Genomic DNA, 20,265 nt, shown 5'->3' on the forward strand with positions numbered 1-20,265 from the left:
ATAATTCCAAATTTCACATAGGCGTGAATGTCAGAATGAGTGGTTGTTTGTCTCCTTGTGTCAGCCCTGGATAGTCTTCAGTTTGATTATTGAATACTACTGCAGTATTCAACATAGTCATATGTGATTATTTTTCAACCTGTCCTCTTTGATTTTCCTCTATTCTTCACTATAATATTCATAGCTTTTGTATTACTTGGAAAAGGTCAACTTCACCACATGATTTGGTGATGAAGTGTCATTTGATGAGAATGGTCACTCCCCGATGGAAGACCAAAACTTCAGAATGTGGGTGAGGTTAAGAGGTCGGCCTTCAAAGGAGAAGAACCCACAATTGATGAAGACAAAATCTTTTGGAACTTTGAATCAAAAAAGGTAACAACTGAGTTTTCAGTCACCACATGGATAATTCAAAATAACACTGCAAACTAGTGTAGAATGATGGATATGTAATTTTCTCCTTTTAACCAATCCGATCTGAGGGACTTTTTCCAACTAGGCACAGAAGATCAGTTAGATTCAAGGATGAACTGATAAGGTTGAAGTATTCAAAGGTCACTGTGACCTCCCATCCATCTCACCTGTGACTGCAATATCTTGGGGAAATGTCTTTAAATTTGGCACAAATGACTGGTTGGTGATTTCTTTTGGGTCATCTGGTAGAGATCTGAACTCTGTTGACTGCAGTCTTCTAGTTTCTCCTGTTTCACAGGATTAAAATCTGGATACATGCCCAGCATTGTAGGTCTTGTTGTACACACAGTTACCATTTATTGAGTTTAATTTGGTATGCTTGGCATACAGAGAAATTTTGGATTATACTTAGTGCAAAGTGGCTCTTGTAAGTATCTGTGCAGGGCTGGACAGTGATTCTGAAGAAAATAATGCAAGCAGGTGCTCAGCTGCAGATCTGCGGGTCAGAGAGTGCAATGACCCGGCCACAGAGCCCGGGTGCAGAGTTGGGCTGCTCGCACTGCAGTCCCCCAAATCCACAGCAGCGGTTGCACAGTGAGGCTGCTCACATACCAGCCCCTAGGACTCAGGCTGCAGCCGGGACAGAGAGCGCTCCAGCTCCTGGGCCTCTCAGACAGTGTTTCAGGACACACACAGCTAACATCAGCCACAGTGGTGACAGTGATGTCACACACATAATATGAATTGATTAAAAACAAAATAAAAACTTAAGTTGATATTCCGCTTAAAAATGTCTATTTCACAAAAAATTGATTTTTTTGTCCAACCAATATTCAAGTGCTTATAAACAAGAGAATGAATGAAGCTAAAACAGTTTTTGTGCCTGAAACTAGAAGGTCTGTTCTTTCTTTTGTTAACATATTCATAGAACTGAATATTCTGTGGGTGTTAAAAAAATCTGTGAATTTTGCAGAAAATACTGGTGGATAAAGAGTTAAAACTGAACTCAAGGATTCTTTCTCAATGCAAAATCATTGTCAAATGTGATGTATTTTAGGCCCTGCCCCTACTTTTGCTGTGCTCTGATGGGTGGTGTGCAAGATTAAACAATACTAAGAGTCAATAAAAGGGGCTGACATAGCAATACAAGTGAATAAGCACAGAGAGGGGTAAAGGGTAAGGGTAAAGAGGAGGAACATCATGTGGGCATTTTTAGTGATCAAATTGCTCTTGCTCGTGTATTTCATCCTGTTGTATTCTTACTCTCCTTCTGCTTTAACCTCCCGTCATTATCCCCCCTCCTGTAAGTTACAGGGACAGTTTCATCTAAATGGGATGCACAAGAATGGTGATTTGGTTCTTGGTGGACTGTTTCAGGCCCACTTCTTTCCTGTCTTTCCTGACCTGTCTTTTACAACACAGCCACAGCAACCTACCTGCCATAGGTGAGTCCTTCAGGAAAACAACAGAAAGGAGAAACACAGAGTAAATATTTAAGTAAAATTAGTAGAATGTATTTTTGACAGTGTGCTTTTGTTTGTGTTTTTATGCTTTTTTAAACACATGACTTTTTGCACACTTTTGAGTAGATGTTGCTATTCAGTTGGTTTGCTTCTTTGAAAAATCTGTTGTACAAAATGTACATGTTAACAGAGTCACTGTGTCATGTTGTATATTTCAGTAGTAAACATTGGTATATCTTGTGTTAGTTTTGATGTTCTAGGATTCAGGTGGGCTCAGACCATGGCCTTTGCTATTGATGAGATCAACAGAAACTCCAACCTGCTACCTAATGTGACTCTGGGATACAGTCTGTATGATAATTGTGACAACCTAGGTATTGGATTGAGTGCAGCATTGTCTTTAGTCAGTGGTCAAGAGGAGCAGTTCACATTAGATGAGACCTGTGAAGGAACCCCTCCAGTCTTAGGGATTGTGGGTGATTCTTCCTCCACACCTTCTATTGCCATCTCCAGTGTATTAGGTTTGTACAGAGTACCTATGGTAAGTTTGCCATCTTACCATTAAAGAATACTGTTGGATCATTTTATTCTGATTTCATTTAATTTCAAATTTCTTGTCAGTTGTAAACATGGATGAAAAACCTTTTTAAAAAAATGAACAATGGCTTTGAACATTTTCAGGATTTACTGTCTGTGTCTTTCATAGGTGAGTTATTTTGCCACATGTTCCTGCCTAAGTGACCAGCAAAAATTTCCATCTTTCTTTAGGACGATACCAAGTGATGCTTTCCAGGTGACCATGTCTCAGCCAAATGACGATTCATAATACACACAGTTAAACATTGCTAAGAAAGTATGTTCGTTTCCTGCACTGGTTTCTAACCTGGGTCTGAGGGTCCCCAAAGCTTTGGCTGCTCTGAGGTCGTCAAAATTAGATTTGCATATGTTACTTAAAATCACAATTTATACAAAAGTCTGTACACAACAATCTACAAAGATACATTATTTCACTGAAAAACAGGTACTCAGTAGTCACACCTCTGTGATCTCTCAAGCTCTGTGAAAATTTCACCTTTATTCTTTTTGTCAGGATGAATGTCTGGATAAACTACTAGAAAGACATATTAACCAGATATATTACCACAGGTAACTGTTCTAAGAAAGGAAATGGTTAAAAATGATGTTATTTTTTTTTATAGTAAAGCTTTTGAATTAATCATTTATTGTTTGGTGTTTGGGGGCAGCAGTGGTTAGCACTGCCACCTCACAGCAAGAAAGTCCTGAGTTCGATCCCCGGCTTGCTCGGGTAGGGCCTTTCTGTGCGGAGTTTGCATGTTCTCCCCGTGTCTGCGTGGGTTCTCTCCAGGTTCTCCGGCTTCCTTCCACAGTCCAAATACATGCATGATATGTTAATTGGTGACTCTAAATTGCCCGTAGGTGTGAATGTGAGTGTGAGTGGTTGTCTGTCTATGTGTCAGCCCTGCGATGAACTGGCGACTTGTCCAGGGTGTCGCCCAATGTCGGCTGGGATAGGCTCCAGCAGCCCGCGACCCTCACGGAATAAGCGATTACAGAAAATGAATGAATGAATGAATGTTTGGTGTTTGTGGTTGTGTGCGAAGTAGGGCGGCTCAACCTGTAATAGACAGAAGGAGGGGGTGCACCAAAGAAATTACACTGGGAACCACTACTTTGCTGTAATGAAAAATAAATGAAAAATACATTCTTTATGTCACACATTTCACATAAAGCTGGGAGGCAATAATTAAACCAGGTTTGGTGTTGAACCTGTTTAGCAGGTTTTCCACTATCAAATTATTTCAGCCCATGCTCTAATCCCTTCATTCTGTATTCACTTAGGTGCGTGCCATGATTCAAATTCTCAGACGTTTTGGCTGGACTTGGGCAGGTCTGCTGATCAGTGATGATGACTATGGACTCCACGCTGCCCGATCCTTCCAATCTGATTTTATCCAGTCTGGTGAAGGCTGTCTGGCCTATGTAGAGGTTTTACCTTGGAGCAATGACCAAGCTGAACTACAGCGGATTGTGGATGTGATGAAGAAATCTACAGCTCGTGTGGTCATTGTGTTTACACATTACACTCTCATGATGAACCTCGTGGCAGAGGTTAGGCTTGGAATATATCTTAATTGTAGCATAATTTAATCATACCACTATTTATACAACTGTTGTTCATGTTTATTTGTTAAATTAAAAAGACTTTAAGTACCAATAAGAACTTGACAAATATGATTATGTGAAAGAATCACACCACTCATTTTGAAATTTGTTTTCAGAGTGAGATCATTCCCTCAGTAAAATTACATGAAACTCCAGTTATGATGATGCATTAGTTTACTCATAATACAGTGTAAACCATTTTGTAAGAATTAGTAAGACAAGACAGCAGCTATGTAAACTGTCTAATGGCATAACAGTGTGGATTTATATATTTGTTATAACACACAGGTGGTGAGGCAGAATGTGACAGGCCTGCAGTGGATGGCCAGTGACTCTTGGACAGCAGCTGCTGAGCTCCAGGCTCCCCACCTTCTGCCATACCTGGCTGGCACACTGGGCATCGCCATCCAACGAGGAGAAATTCCAGGGCTCAGAGAATTCCTCCTAAAAATACGTCCTGATCCCCACCACAACAACAGCTATGGAAATAGCATGGTGAGAGATTAACCATGCAATCTGACCTGGTAATTGTAAGAATAATATATTGCTATAATGTGTTCCAAAATTATTTCAATGTGTTTCAGGTGAACCAGTTTTGGGAGCACACATTTCAGTGTAGATTTGCACCACCTCCAGCAGGTGGAGACACTGGGGGAGCATTATGCACTGGACAGGAAGATCTAGAGAATGTAGAGACTGATTTTCTGGACATGTCAAATCTCAGGCCAGAGTATAATGTGTACAAAGCTGTGTATGCTCTGGCATATGCCCTTGATGACCTGCTACAGTGTGAGCCAGGGACAGGGACTTTTAATGGGCACAGCTGTGGCACGTTGAAAGGATTGGAGCCATGGCAGGTGTGATAGCAGTTCACACTTCACCTGTGTATATAAGAAAATCACATGCTGTAAGTTTTTTTTTGCAGAGTAGCATTTAGACTATAGCATTAAATACAAAGCAAAGAGACGAATAACTGTAAGGGACCAAGTGTTGAAGAAAAGATTCTTTCAGGTCCAAGATCTTTGGCTGGTTCTAGATTTAGCTTTATTCATTGAGCAGCAGAGACAGCCTCACAACACGGAGTCAGGTTGTTTGCCAGGTTATACACAGTTTTACCAGAAATGAAAGGAGGATCAGAACACAAATTTCATCAAAAGGTGAAAAATGTGAATTAGGTGCTAAACCAGTGGGAATGTGTCTGAGAAACCCAACGTTAAAGTCTGTAATTATGATAGCAATGAGTTCTTGTGTTAAAGAAGGACATAGCTTAAACTGTAAAGCCACAGACTAAAAGGGGAGAGCAGCTAGAGGTAGGTAAGGTATGATTTCAGGAGACCACTGGGCTCTCCTCACGATACAACAAAAGGTTAATTTACAGAGGTATGTTAATGAATGTAAAAGGACGACTCTCAGCATTGACACTCAAATTCAGAATATACAAACAACCATAAAAAGTACAAACAAAATAGAAACAAATCTTCTTCCACACAAGTAAACAGCTGAAAAGATTTTCCTGGGCAATAGCAGTAGATAGTATTGTCGGGTGAGGGATATGTTGATGCCTTTAATTTGACAATTCAATACTGAATACTGTATTCACCATAACCATATGTAGTTATTTTTTAACCCATACTCTTTGGTTTCTACTGTCTGTCTATTCTGTCTACTCTGATATTCATAGCTTTTGCGTTACTTGGAAAAGGTCAACTTTACCACACCATTTGGTGATCAAGTGTCATTTGATGAGAACGGTGATCCCATACCAATATATGATGTCATTAATTTACTGCCACTCCCTGATGGAAGACCAAAACTTCAGAATGTGGGTGAGATTAAGGGTTCAGCCTTCAAAGGAGAAGAACTCACAATTGATGAAGACAAAATATTCTGGAACTTTGAACCAAAAAAGGTTAGTTCTGAATGAATAAGATGCCCCATGGATAACTCAAAAAATCAGTACAAAGAAGTGGAGAATAACAGATATTTAATTTTCTCTTTATAGCCACCCCGGTCAGTGTGCAGTGAGAGCTGTCCTCCAGGTACCCGCATGGCCAGAAAGAAAGGGGAACCTGTGTGCTGTTTTGACTGCATCCCTTGTTCTGAGGGAAAGATCAGCAATGAGACTGGTTGGTATTCAGTTTTTAACAAAGCAATTTACTACTACTACTATATAAACATGTATCTCAAGACTGTCCCCATTTTCATAGACTCCATGGAGTGCACTAGTTGTCCAGAGGACTTCTGGCCCAGCCCCCAGCGTGACCACTGTGTTCTCAAGAAAATAGAGTTCCTCTCCTACAATGAGCCTCTGGGTATCTGCTTGACAGCTGCTTCATTACTGGGAACTTGTGTCTCTGCTGTTGTCTTGGGCATCTTTATCTATCATTACAGAACACCTATAGTCCGCGCCAACAATTCAGAGCTGAGTTACCAGCTATTGTTGTCACTTAAATTATGTTTCCTGTGTTCACTGCTGTTTATTGGTCGTCCCAGACTGTGGACATGCCAGCTGAGACATGCAGCATTTGGGATCAGCTTTGTGCTTTGCATCTCATGCATCCTGGTGAAAACCATAGTTGTTCTGGCTGTGTTCAAGGCCTCCAAGCCAGGAGGTGGAGCCAGTCTGAAGTGGTTTGGTGTTTTGCAGCAGAGAGGAACAGTTCTGGTTCTCACTTCTATTCAAGCAGCAATCTGCACTGCCTGGCTTGTATCTGCCTCACCAGTCCCTCACAAAAACACTCAATACCACAATGACAAAACAGTTTATGAGTGTGTAGTTGGGTCCACAGTTGGTTTTGCAGTGTTACTTGGTTATATTGGATTACTGGCTATCCTCAGTTTTCTGATTGCATTTATATCAAGGAATCTTCCAGATAGTTTCAATGAGGCCAAACTCATCACTTTCAGCATGCTGATCTTCTGTGCTGTGTGGGTGGCCTTTGTCCCTGCTTATATCAGCTCACCAGGTAAATATGCAGATGCAGTGGAGGTCTTTGCTATCCTGGCTTCCAGTTTTGGCCTCTTGTTGGCACTGTTTGGACCCAAATGTTACATAATCTTGCTGAGACCAGAGAGGAACACAAAGAAAGCAATCATGGGTCGAGGCACTGAGTCATAAAATGCATGTACCTCATTTCATGGGACAGAAATATAGTAATGTTGAAGACTGAGAAAGCAGGGCTCATGCCACATAAATGTATGTGCATGTGACATCTCTTACTAACTGGATCATATGTATGAGAATCCTTTCAATTTTTTTCAAGGATGTAGTTAAAATACACCACACTTGCACCTCTAATATTATAATATTTCTCTGTTAATCTATTGAATTCATCACATTTCATTGTTTAAGTTATTTATACCTGATCAAACTACGAGTTACACTCACTAGATCTAGATCTAGTCTCCCTTGCATATCCTATATATATATATATATATATATATATGTGCTTTGTAATATGTGTTAAATGTAATAAAATGAAACTCCTGACTTCCCAAACATCAGATGAATGAAATCACCTCAAGGATTTCCTTGAGGTGATTTAATGTAAAAACCCTTTAACCTCCAAGTATTAGCATTTTGCACCATTTTCCTCAGAAAATTTCAAGGGAGACATACCAGTAGCCTAAAAGCTGAAACAATCTGTGGGACCTCAAACAATGGATGATTTTTTTTGCGATTGAAGAAAAGCAGATACCAAAATAAATTTGTCAAGATAAAGAAATCCAGTATAAGTGATGTGCAACTTGGTAGAGAGTACAGATTTGACCATCAGTCTATGCCATGATGTCTCCGTCCAGTCTTGAACTGGACTGTTAACACCAAAGTAGGAGGAACCATGCCTTGCTAGCAGTCCTTCAAGTGGTGATTGCCTTGAGATCTTAGGCTTGTGGGACTTTCCAGTACATTGTGGGTTGGTTGGTTCAGGTCATGATCCACACTTTTAGGTGTGAAAGCACCCTGAGGGCCCTATCTTACGCTGATCTAAAGCGCAAGTGGAAAGCTCAAGGCACAAAGGATTTATTCATTCAAGGTGTGTCCAAATCCACCTTTGCCATCCTGTGCCAGGGGGAGTGGTATTTTGCCCTGCCCTGCCCTTTGTGCTACCAGTGCAAAGCGGGATACCCCCTATCAGGTGTGCCCAATTGCCTTCATTAATTCACAGCTGAGTTTAGGCCAAACATGCAATAAACCAATCAGAAAGTCAGCTCTCATTACCTTTAAGAGGCAGGTGTGCCAGCAGCAGCAAACGGTTCCAGCATGACAGCAGATTTACTATGAGAAAACAAAGAGAAAAGATTTTCAAAGCACGGAGACAGATCTCCTGTTTTGAGAAGTGAAAGCGCAGAAGTGTGCAATACGCCTCGAAAACAGCTTCATGTGTAAATAATTTATTTTGCACTAACGCCTGCAAAAACCAATACAATAAATGAACCGCAAATTTCATGCAGATATGTAACTAGTTAGGTTTTGCATTGAAGGACCTTGAAATTGTGTTGTATTTTATAATTAATTATCATCATCATCATTGTTATGCAGCTCTGCTGGCTGAGAAGCAGGTGAGAGAGATGGTGCAGTAGAGAGGGGAGGCGAACCGATCCAGTCTGTAGCCGTTAAGGTGCTCGGCTCCACTGGCCCACCTGAGCTTGGTGGGGGAGCAGTTACACAGCAGTCCATGCTCCTTCTTCTTCTTGTCTCCCACCTAATCCTCATCTCCTCCTCCCATCCTTTCTACTCTGACCCGCTATGAAAAAATCAGAAGGAGTTTCTGAAGTTTGAAGTGCACAAAATTACGCATGAATATATCCAACCAGTTCTGACAGAAGCACACAAATCATTTTCTCTCCAGGTCAGGCCAGACTCATGCAATCAAATATAGTGTCTTCTACATTTTGTATGTTATAGATCTTAACTTATGAATCCTTGTTTTTCTGGATCACAATAAACACACAGACACAAACACTACAGTTGCTCCAGCTGTCATGCTGATTCATCTGATAAAGACAATCTGACAGCTGTGATCCTATGCCATGCGCACTTTGTAGGTCTGTTTAGATTTATTAAGATTTATAATCAAAAAATAATTTCTTCTTCCTTATAAGTGAGTTTATCTTTAAAGACACACATGACATAACATTTATGAAAAGTGTTCTGTGGTTGTGGAGACGTGTGTGCCTCAGCCAAGCACAAGACACACGTGCATGCTTTTAACTTCAATATTTACACTTACAGTATGTCACAAAAGTGAGTACACCCCTCACATCACAGCCATTATTGTCTAAATAGCTGGCAACACAAGAGAGTACACCCTTAGTGACACCTGTACATGTTTTTCAAACATGCAAAGCCACCTGTCCTATTCATCATGTTCATGTTTTTGCCTGCTTGACTGGACCATACAATTTTGTGTCATGGATTAGAGCTGTTAAATTTGGTGCTTTGGGTACAATTCTCTCATATTGGCCATCGGATGTTCAACATGGCACCTCATGGCAAAGAACTTTCTGAGGGTGTGAGAAATAGAATAGTTGCTGTCCACGAAGATGGCCTAGGCTATAAGAAGATTGGTAACACCCTGAAACTGAGCTACAGCATGGTAGCCAAGGTCATTAAGCAGTTTTCCAAGGCAGGTTCCACTCTGAACAGGCCTTGCCAGGGTCAACCAAAGAATTGTCCTGAGTCTTCGTGCTCTGCATCATATCCAGAAGTTGGCTTCAAAAAACAGACGCATGAGTGCTGCATGCATTGCTGCAGAGGACTAAGAAGCGGGAGGTCAGTCTGTCAGTCCTCAGACCATACACTGCAAACTGCATCTAGTCGGTCTGCATGGCCGTCATCCCAGAAGGATCTCTCTTCTGAAGCTGGCTCACAAGAAAGCCTGCAAACAGTTTGCTGAAGACAAGCAGTCCAAGAGCATGAATTTCTGTTTCTCTGTCTGCATGTCCTGTGGTCTGATGAGACTAAGATAAACTTGTCTGGTTCAGATGGTGTCCAGCATGTGTGGCGGCACCCTGGTGAGGAGTACCAAGATAATTGTGTCTTGCCTATAGTGAAGCATAGTGGTGGTAGTGTCATGGTCTGGGGCTGCATGAATGCTGCTGGCACTGGGGAGCTGTGGTTCATTGAGGGAAACATGAATTCCAACATGTACTGTGAAATTCTGAAGCGGAGCATGATCCCCTCCCTTTGGAAACTGGGCCACATGGCAGTTTTCCAACATGATAACAACCCCAAACACACCTCCAAGATGACAAATGCCTTGCTGAGGAAGCTGAAGGTGAAGGTGATGAAGTGGCCAAGTATGTCTCCAGACCTGAACCCAATTGAGCACCTAAGGGGCATCCTCAAGTGGAAGGTGGAGAAGCACAAGGTGTCTAACATCTACCAGCTCTGTGATGTCATCATGGAGGAGTGGAAGAGGATTCCATTAACAACCTGTGCAGCTCTGGTGAATTCCATTCCCAAGAGGATTAAGGCAGTGCTAGATAACAATGGTGCTCACACAAAGTATTGACACTTTGGGCACAATTTGGACATGTTCACTGTGAGGTGTATTTACTTGTGTTGCCAGCTATTTAGACAATAATGGGTGTGTGTTGAGTTATTTTCAGAGGACAGTAAATCTATACTGCTATACAAGCTGTACACTGTCTACTCTAAGTTATATCCAAGTGTTGTGCCATACAAGGATTTCCAACGAAGGCCTACACCTTCTTTGTTAACTTTTGGGGCCTACATATAACAGTCAAAGCCTGAGACCACATGTTGGCTCCCAAGAGAACAAAGGACCCAGTCAACCCCCTTTCTTTGGATGACTCAGCAGATTCAACCCCCAGCAGAACCCCCGCTGACCAGCAGGGGTCCCCGGGAAATCCACAGCTCCCATTGGGTGAAATCCGCCATGGCCAATGACGTCACGCAGGACTATATTATCATGAAGCAAACCTGAGAGAAACGCTTTCGACTGTGACCAGCATAGTCAATGAAAGTAACCGCAACCATCCCTAAAGTTTAACAACTCGTCCCACGTGGCAAACGCTTTAGGACAAGTGACTGTGCACCATTAGACGCGTTAGGCCTACGGATTTCCCTCGCTGGTCGAGCTGATTTCCTCTCCTCTCCTCCACTCTGTGCGCCGAGGAACACAGAGTAGCCCGGTACAAGACCACGGATTGACCCTCTCGCCCGGATTCCCACGGATGCGAAGCCTGGCAGATAACAAGGACTGCCCACTTCAAGAAGAAGGACAAGGACCCCCTTCTTTCCCGAGTGATACCCCGCTACGAGCCGGAATCGACTCGCCTCGCCAGAGACTTGCCCCCTCGCCGAGGACCCGTTAGCCACTGTGAGCCGCTAACCCCGTTACCTCTGCCGCAACAAGGACGCACGAGGAACGACCGACACATCACTCCACTCTCTGCAAAGTAAGAGGCTTTAGCTCTGGACAGATATAAGACAGTGTGTGTTTTTCTTTTATATAATTTGTAAGGGCTTGTTAACACGGACCGCCGCGTCCGGTTTTATGCTGCATTTTAATGTTTTAAAGATATTGCCTGTGTTGCTGTGTCTGTTCTCCTTCCGCTCATTTGTCTCTGCTTGTGATACATAGTAGTCCAACCTCATCGGACCGCTATAGTGTCGCCCCGAACGCGACCTTGATCGGTACCTCAGCTGTGTTAGTTTAATGTCCAGATTCACGCCGCTCATCAGCTGAGCCGAGCGCGTCTCTGCGTAACACAGATGGGTTACTGCACTTCAATACCGCCTGCGTGACGACACCCTTGAGTGATTTTTTCTCTCTCTCTTTTTACTAACCTATGCTTGGAGTTGAGCTACTTGAATCTCCCGCTACCTGCTCTCCTCCTTTGTGGTGAGTCACATGCTTTCTTGGCGAGCCGCCATTACGTGACGTGGTCAGTGACCCTCGCGTGACGTAGCCTGCAGCATCACCGCCGCTATCTTGCCACGTCTTACCCCCACTCGGGCTCACAACCCCCCCACTCACACACACACACACACACACACACACACACACACACTCGCTAAACCACCCACTTTCTTCCACACTCTCTCACACACACACACGCACACACACACACATACACACACACACACACACACACACACACACACACACTTCTTGATGCTTGTTGATTTTGTAAGGTTTTATAGTTAATAGGGTTTATACAGCAATGTTGATGTTGATTGTAAATTAATGTCATCAGTGTGAATAAATCCTGTTATACTGCAAAGACAAGTTGTCCTGGTTTTTCGTGTATATTGTGATAAAAGCTGGTTGACAAAGTCAGTGCCTGAGCTCTTTGAGACTTAACTTATGCCTGATCATTGGTCCGGGTTTTCCCGGTGGTGCCCCGTTGTAAGTTAAGTGAATATTATGCTTATGTAATAATGAATTAACTATTAATTAATTGATAAAATATTTGAATAATCCATAATTAATATGATTAATTATGAATTATTACCAATGATCACATGTAGCTCCTCCTCTGCACAACACAAGTTTCATTTCTATAGTATCGTCCCTTGAGAAGATATAATAAAATGGTTGCTGAAACGTGAGGGGTGTACTCACGTTTGTGACATACTGTAATTGCTGATAGAAAATATGTTTAAATGACACTTTACTAATCTACACTCCCGTGTGATGAAGAGAATGACCATAAATGATGGTGTTTTGTGATTGTGAAGACGATTTCGGCCAAACCTGCTGGGTGCTGTCTTGTGCTGAAGGACCACATTAAAAGTTGCCGAATTCAGCAACTTTTATTTTGAGCTTTTGTTACCTTTTTGTTTGCAATTAAATCCTTTTTGAACTCTGCATCCTCCACTCCAGTCTGCATTTTTGGGACCACTCTTTGTTTACTTGTTTACTCAGCACACATATAATAGTATGAACTTACCAAAATGGACCCAGCAAAATTTTCGGTTGTAGAGGAGCTGAATAAGGCGTGCTGTGAGTTTGAGCAGTTGCACTCAGCCATCCGAGGCTGCACAGATAGGCGAAGGATATTTGTTTACTTTTTAATGGAGAATATCTTTTTGTCGAGGCCCAAAATTTTAGTTTTTCCCCTTGTAACTCGAAACCTGGCATTGCTTTCTAACCTACAGAGAGATTTACAGGCTGATCTTAACTCAACAAGCAACCCTGATTCTGAGCTTTACATGGACTCCTCAAGTCACCAGCCACCTGCTCAGCCTGCTAGCCTTCTCCCCACTCTAGCACCCGAGTTGGCTACCCATAGACCCACAGGCCTCCAGCCTGTTAGTGTTAAGCCTGGTTCTCTGACAGCATGTTCCCTGCGTGATCCTGCACCAGAGTCACTATCTGAGAGGCCCCCCAGACGCAAAAATGGCGGTCGCCGACGTCAGGCCTCTCACCTACCCAGTGTTCCAGAGCCTCAGCTGCCCAGTGTTCCACAGCCTCAGCCGCTGCCACAGCAGCCACAGCCGCCACAGCTGCCACTTCCAGTTCCTGCTCTGGCTGGGCCGTCGCCGCCGCAGCCACCGCCTCCAGTTCCTGTTCCGGCTGGGCTCACCGCCACCGCAGCAGTCGTCAGTTCCTGTTCTGGCTGGGCCGTCACTGGTTCCTGCTTCAGCTGGTCTGCAGCCATCGCCAGTTCCTGTTCTGGTTGGGTTGTATTCGCCGCCGCAGCCATTTCCTGTTCCAACTTGGCCATCTTCACCGTCGTTGTCCCGGCTGGGCCATTAGTGCTGCAGTCTCCTCCAGTCCCTGGCTGGACCGCAGTCACCTCCTGCCCATCCTGAACTGCAGCTGCCTCCAGTCTCCTGCCATTTTTCTGGCGTTATCAGCTCACCTGAAGACTGCTTCATCTCCCCAGTGCTGGTCTCCTGCAGGGACCCGTCTTTGTCTTTGCCAGCGCCACTGGCTGTCAGACAGGTCCCACCGCCTTCATGTTCACCAGCGCCACCGGCCACCCGAGGGGTCGCGCCTTCATCTTTGCTAGCACCACCGGCCACCAGAGTGGTTCCGTCTTCATTCTTGCATGTGTGTGACATTTTTTTTGAACATTATATCTCATGAACACTTGAAGGGATTTTTTCCATCCAGACACAGAAGATGAGTTGGATGAACTGATAAGATTAATGAGGTCAAAGGTCACTGACTCTGAAGAAAACAATGCAAGCAGGTATTTTACTATGAGTTGAAATTTACAACTTAATATATGCAAATTTCAGTAGACCTTGATCATCACAGTCTGATTGAATTTGTTTTGGACAGATGGCTGTGGGGAGATATTAAAATTGCACAAATGACACAGATACAAAAACAAAAATTAATCTCAAATGAAATGTATTTTAGGCCCTGCCCCTACTTTTGCTAATGGCCTGATTTATGTATGCGAGATTAAACAATACTGCAAGTCAATAAAAGGGGTTGACATAACTGACGAGGCTCAGAAAAGGGGTAGAGGGGAGGAAAGTTATGTGGGCATTGTTAGAGATCAAATTGCTCTTCATAATGTATTTTATGTTGCATTCCCACATGTCTTCTTCTTTCTCCTCCCCTCTTTATGCACCCTCATGCCAGTTACAGAGAGAGTTTCATCTAAATGGGATGCACAAGGCTGGAGATGTGGTTCTAGGTGGGATGTTTAAGTTACACTTCTTTTCTGTCTTGCCTGACCTGTCTTTCACCTCAGAGCCACAACAGCCTTCCTGCTATGGGTGAGTCTGTCAGGGAAACTGCAAAAAGCAGAAAATAAATTAGTAGAATTAGTAGAGTGTATTTTTTTAATCGAATATTAATCTGAAAGAATTGTGTTGTTGTATTTTATTTACTATTTTTCAGTATTAAACATTGGTATATCTTGTGTTAGTTTTGATGTTATAGGATTCAGGTGGGCTCAGACCATGGTCTTTGCTGTTGATGAGATCAACAAAAATTCCAACCTGCTACCTAATGTGACTCTGGGATACAGTGTGTATGATAATTGTGCCAACCTAGGGATTGGATTCGGTGCAGCGTTGTCTTTAGTCAGTGGTCAAGAAGAGCAGTTTATATTAGACAATACCTGTATTGGAACCCCTCCAGTCCTAGGGATTGTGGGTGATTCTTCATCTGCATATTCTATGGCCATCTCCAGTGTCTTAGGTTTGTACAGAGTACCTATGGTAAGTTTTCTGCATTAACTTACAAACATTCTTTAGGATTATTTTGTTTTGATTTCATTTCATTTAAAATGTAATGTCAGTTGTAAATAATGAGTAAAAAAATCAAAGATAATTGATGGCTTTGAGCATTTCTAGGATTTACAATCTGTGTTTTTCACAGGTGAGTTATTTTGCCTCATGTGCCACTCTGAGTGACCGGCCACAGTTTCCATCCTTCTTTAGGACAATACCAAGTGATGCTTTCCAGGTGATCATCTATCAGCAAAAATTAGGATTCATAGTACGGTTAAACATTGCTAAGAAAAAATGTTCCTTTATTGCTTTGATTCCAACCTGGGGTCAGGGCCCCCCAAAGGAAAGACACAAAAGACAGACAAAGACAAAGCTTTGGTTGCTCAGAAGTACATTTGCATATGTCAAATAAAATGACAATTTATAGAAATCTGTATACAAAATTAACTGAAAAGTCAACTCAAAAGCAGGCTACTCTGTAGGCCACATCTCTCTGACCTCTCAAGCTCTGTGACAATGAATCATTATTATGCTTTTGGTAAGGATATTATAAACTACTCTGGTGGTTTGTTAAAAGGAAAGAAAAAGAAATGTTAAGCTTATACTAAAAAAGACAAAGAGATATTTACCAGGGGTATCAGAAGTAACGTTTCCATCCCCTCTGTATTCTCATAGGTACGTGCTATGATTCAAATTCTCAGACGTTTTGGTTGGACTTGGGCAGGTCTGCTGATCAGTGATAATGACTATGGACTCCACGCTGCCCAAGACTTCCAATCTGATTTCATCCAGTCTGGTGAAGGTTGTCTGGCCTACTTAGAGGTTTTGCCTTGGGACAATGACCAAGCTGAACTACAGAGGATTGTGGATGTGATGAAGAAATCCACAGCTCGTGTGGTCATTGTGTTTGCACATCAAAAACTCATGATTCACCTCATGCAAGAGGTTGGGCTTGGAATAGAACTTAATTATGACTTGATTTAAGTATACTACATGATCGTGTCAATGTTTATTTGTTAAAGTAAAAGGCTTTATGTAATAATCTTGGCCTCTGACAAATTTATTGACGTGAATAATTCACACCACTTATTTGTTACTTGTGAGATTATTCATGCAGACAAATTGTCATATGATTTATTACTTTGATCAAAATATTGTTTAAAATATAGTTTTGCACGTTTGTATGAACATAAGATAAGACATCAACTGTTTAAACTGTTTAATACATCAGACACTAATTTAGTGGCATGGCAGTGTGGATTTATATATTTGGTATAATACGCAGGTGTGGAGGCAGAATGTGACAGGCCTTCAGTGGATGACTAGTGAATCTTGGACAGCAGCTACTGTGCTCCAGGCTCCCCACATTTTGCCATACTTGGCTGGCACACTGGGCATCGCCATCCGACGAGGAGAAATTCCAGGGCTCAGAGAATTCCTCCTACAAATACGTCCTGATCCCCACCACAACAACAGCTATGGAAATAGCAGTGTGAGAGATTAACCATGCAACTGATCTTGTAACTGCAAGAATAATACATTGTCATAATGTGTAACACAATGATTTCAATATGTTTCAGGTGAACCAGTTTTGGGAAAACACATTTCAGTGTAGATTTGCACCACCTCCAGCAGGTGGAGACACTGGGGAAACATTATGCACTGGACAGGAAGATCTAGAGAATGTAGAGACTGAATATTTGGACATTTCAAACCTCAGGCCAGAGTATAATGTGTACAAGGCTGTTTATATTCTGGCATATGCACTTCATGACATGCTGCAGTGTGAGCCAGGGAGAGGGCCTTTCAGTGGGCACAGCTGTGGCAGTTTGAAAGGACTGGAGCCATGGCAGGTGTGATATCAGTTTACACTCCACCTGTTTATATAAGAAAATCACATGCTTTAGTTTCATTACAGAGTAGCTTATAGAGTGTAGTCTTAAATACAAAACTGTGAGATTACTAATTGTAAAGTGGTGAGCAAAAAGCTGAAAGGATTTTCCTCCCTTTGTGCAATAGTAGTGGATAGTATTATCAGGTCTTTGATATGTTTATGTCTTCAGTTTCAATATTCAGTACAACTGCTGTATTCAACAGTCATATGCGATTTTTTAACCTGTCCTCATTGATGTTCCTCTATTCTTCACGCTGATATTCATAGCTTTTGTATTACTTGGAAAAAGTCAACTTCACCACATCATTTGGTGATCAAGTATCATTTGATGAGAATGGGGATGTTTTTCCAATATATGATATCATGAACGTGCTGCCGCTCCCTAATGGATCTAAACTTCAGAATGTGGGTGAGGTTAAGAACTATGCCTTTAAAGGAGAAGAACTCATACTTGATGAAGACAAAATCTTCTGGAACTTTGAATCAAAAAAGGTTACTTCAGATTGCTTTAAGCACCCTAAGAATAGCTCAAAATATCAGTACAAAGTAGTGGAGAATAACAATATTTAATTTTCTCACTATAGCCACTACGGTCGGTGTGCAGTGAGAGCTGTCCTCCAGGTACTCGCATGGCTAGAAGGAAAGGGGAACCTGTGTGCTGTTTTGACTGCATCCCTTGTTCTGAAGGAAAGATCAGCAATGAGACTGGTTGGTATTCAGTTTTAAACATGGCAGGTTGTGAAGACAATGTAAACATGTATCTCAAGATTATCCCTATTTTGACAGACTCCATGGAGTGCACCAGTTGTCCAGAGGACTTCTGGCCCAGCCCCCAGCGTGATCACTGTGTTCCTAAGAAAACAGAGTTCCTCTCCTACAATGAGCCTTTGGGTATCTGTTTGACAGCTGCCTCATTGCTGGGCACATGTATCTGTGTTGTTGTCCTGGGCATCTTCATCTATCATCGCAGAACACCTATAGTACGAGCCAACAATTCAGAATTAAGTTTCCAGCTATTGCTGTCACTTAAATTATGTTTCTTGTGTTCACTGCTGTTTATTGGTCGTCCCAGACTGTGGACATGCCAGCTGAGACATGCAGCATTTGGGATCAGCTTTGTGCTTTGTGTCTCATGCATCTTGGTGAAAACCATGGTGGTTCTGGCTGTGTTCAAGGCCTCCAAGCCAGGAGGTGGAGCCAGTCTCAAGTGGTTTGGTGTTTTGCAGCAGAGAGGAACAGTTATGGTTCTCACTTCTGTTCAGGCAGCAATCTGCACTGCCTGGCTTGTATCTGCCTCACCAGTTCCTCATAAAAACACTCAATACTACAATGACAAAATTGTTTTTGAGTGTGTAGTCGGGTCCACAGTTGGTTTTGCAGTGTTACTGGGTTATATTGGTTTACTGGCTATCCTCAGTTTTCTGATTGCATTTATAGCAAGGAATCTTCCAGATAGTTTCAATGAGGCCAAACTCATCACTTTCAGTATGCTGATCTTCTGTGCTGTGTGGGTGGCCTTTTTGCCTGCTTATATCAGCTCACCAGGTAAATATGCAGATGCAGTGGAGGTCTTTGCCATCCTGGCTTCCAGTTTTGGCCTCTTGGTGGCACTGTTTGGACCCAAATGTTACATAATCCTGCTGAGACCAGAGAGGAACACAAAGAAAGCAATCATGGGTCGAGGCACTGAGTCATAAAAAATGTACCCAACTTCATAGGAGACAATGCTTTTTCTGCACACAATCAGTGCATTCAATTAGAAAAGTAAATCAGTCTTAACAGAAACTGTACACAATACAGTTACACAGGCAGAAAATAAGTCTAATAGCAATAGTAATGTTAAGATATTGAGAAAACAGGACTGATGCCAAATAAATGTATCTGAATATGAAATTTTGTACACAATGGATCATGTGTGTAAGAATACTTCTGATATTTTTCAAGGACTTTGTTTAAAAACTCACCACTTGCACTTCAAATGCTGTTGCCTTTATCACATTTCATTGTTTAAGTTAACCTTATACCTGATTAAACTTTGTGTTACTAAAAGATCCAGGATGTCTTGCTTAATGTTACTTCAGTAAATATGACCTGCTGGATCAGCCATCAACAATGTCATTCTCCCATTAAAAATTATTCATTGCATTCTCTGAATTATGTATGCAGATTATCTGGGTTAATTTAAGATTATGATCATATGCATTTATTTTTTACCTGAACTGATGTGGAAATAACGCCACACTCGCTAGTTTTTGTAAAATCCCTGAATTCAAAAAGCTTGACACTCCTGAGTTTCCAAACATCACATGTCACAAAGTGTCATATTGTGCTACTCTTTCCCTCCCTCTAGTCACATTCCCACTATCCATCACCCTTTATTCTTCTCCACCTGTCCACCAGATGTCCTGTGGCTGGTTGCATAAAGCCATGTTAAAATTTCACATAAATTGTCATATAAGTATGCCTTAGGAAAAACTGAGTTCTATAAAGGCTTCTGTTAGGGTCACTGACAGAAAAAGCCCTTTAATCTCCAAGTACTTGCACTGAGCTCCTTACGTATTCACTTATGCGTTGCTAGAAGCTTCTCATTAACCATTTTCCTTAGAAAATTTTAAGGCAGGCATACCAGTACCTTAAAGGTGAAACAATTTGTGGCACCTAATACAATGGCATAATCTATGGAGATTGAAGAAGAGGGGACACCAAGAAGCATTTCTGGGACAGAGAAAATCTACTACAAGTGATGTCTAACTTGTTTGAGAGTAAAGATTTAAAGAAGTGTAGGAGATGTATTTATTTGACATGTGCACAATCTTGATGAGAAATGTGGAAAGTCTTTGGCCATTAGACCCCATTGTGACATTGTCATGTATAAAGGGGATAGTGAGGCCGTGATTAAAGTAGAAATTCCCTGATGTAGTTCTGCTAGACACTCGTGGTGGTGAAGGGATGGATTGTATCTGTCTCTCCAGTTCCTCATAAAAACACTCAATACTACAATGACAAAATAGTTTATGTATGTGTAGTTGGGTCCACAGTTGGTTTTGCAGTGTTACTGGGATATTTTGGCTTTCTGGGTTTCCTCAGTTTTCTGATTGCATTATAGCAAGGATTCTTCCAGATAGTTTCACTGAGGCCAAACT

At 42.0% G+C, this 20,265-nt stretch overlaps 1 protein-coding gene across 2 annotated transcripts; it reads left to right on the top strand.

Moving 5' to 3' along the window:
- Positions 1–1,749: 1,749 nt before the first annotated feature.
- Positions 1,750–18,819, top strand: LOC146328893 (extracellular calcium-sensing receptor-like). Of its 2 annotated transcripts, XM_084716558.1 has the most exons (18): positions 1,750–1,859; positions 2,124–2,418; positions 2,584–2,670; positions 3,738–4,007; positions 4,350–4,556; positions 4,646–4,918; positions 5,743–5,970; positions 6,064–6,187; positions 6,269–6,462; positions 14,639–14,769; positions 14,922–15,216; positions 15,377–15,463; positions 15,904–16,173; positions 16,514–16,720; positions 16,809–17,081; positions 17,390–17,614; positions 17,707–17,830; positions 17,909–18,819. In XM_084716558.1, the coding sequence occupies exons 1-18, from the start codon at positions 1,750–1,752 to the stop codon at positions 18,817–18,819; spliced, it is 4,311 nt and encodes a 1,436-aa protein (XP_084572684.1). The 2 variants fall into 2 exon arrangements, with proteins under 2 accessions (XP_084572684.1, XP_084572685.1); XM_084716559.1 differs by lacking the exons at positions 1,750–1,859; positions 2,124–2,418; positions 2,584–2,670; ... (4 more) ...; positions 6,064–6,187; positions 6,269–6,462 and adding an exon at positions 11,866–11,914 and having other exon boundaries at positions 14,616–14,769.
- The last annotated feature ends 1,446 nt before the right edge of the window (positions 18,820–20,265 follow it).

This window comes from Lutjanus erythropterus, chromosome 4 (assembly GCF_056507025.1).
Source record: "Lutjanus erythropterus isolate fLutEry1 chromosome 4, fLutEry1.hap2, whole genome shotgun sequence".
NCBI classification, from domain to species: Eukaryota; Metazoa; Chordata; class Actinopteri; order Lutjaniformes; family Lutjanidae; genus Lutjanus; species Lutjanus erythropterus.

Coding starts and splice junctions, on each gene's coding strand:
- LOC146328893 (XM_084716558.1), top strand. CDS start 1,750: ATGCACAAGAATGGTGATTTGGTTCTTGGTGGACTGTTTCAGGCCCAC. Junction 6,463..14,638: donor ATCATTACAGAACACCTATA/GTCCGCGCCAAC, acceptor TGCCAGTTACAG/AGAGAGTTTCATCTAAATGG. Junction 14,770..14,921: donor CAACAGCCTTCCTGCTATGG/GTGAGTCTGTCA, acceptor ATCTTGTGTTAG/TTTTGATGTTATAGGATTCA.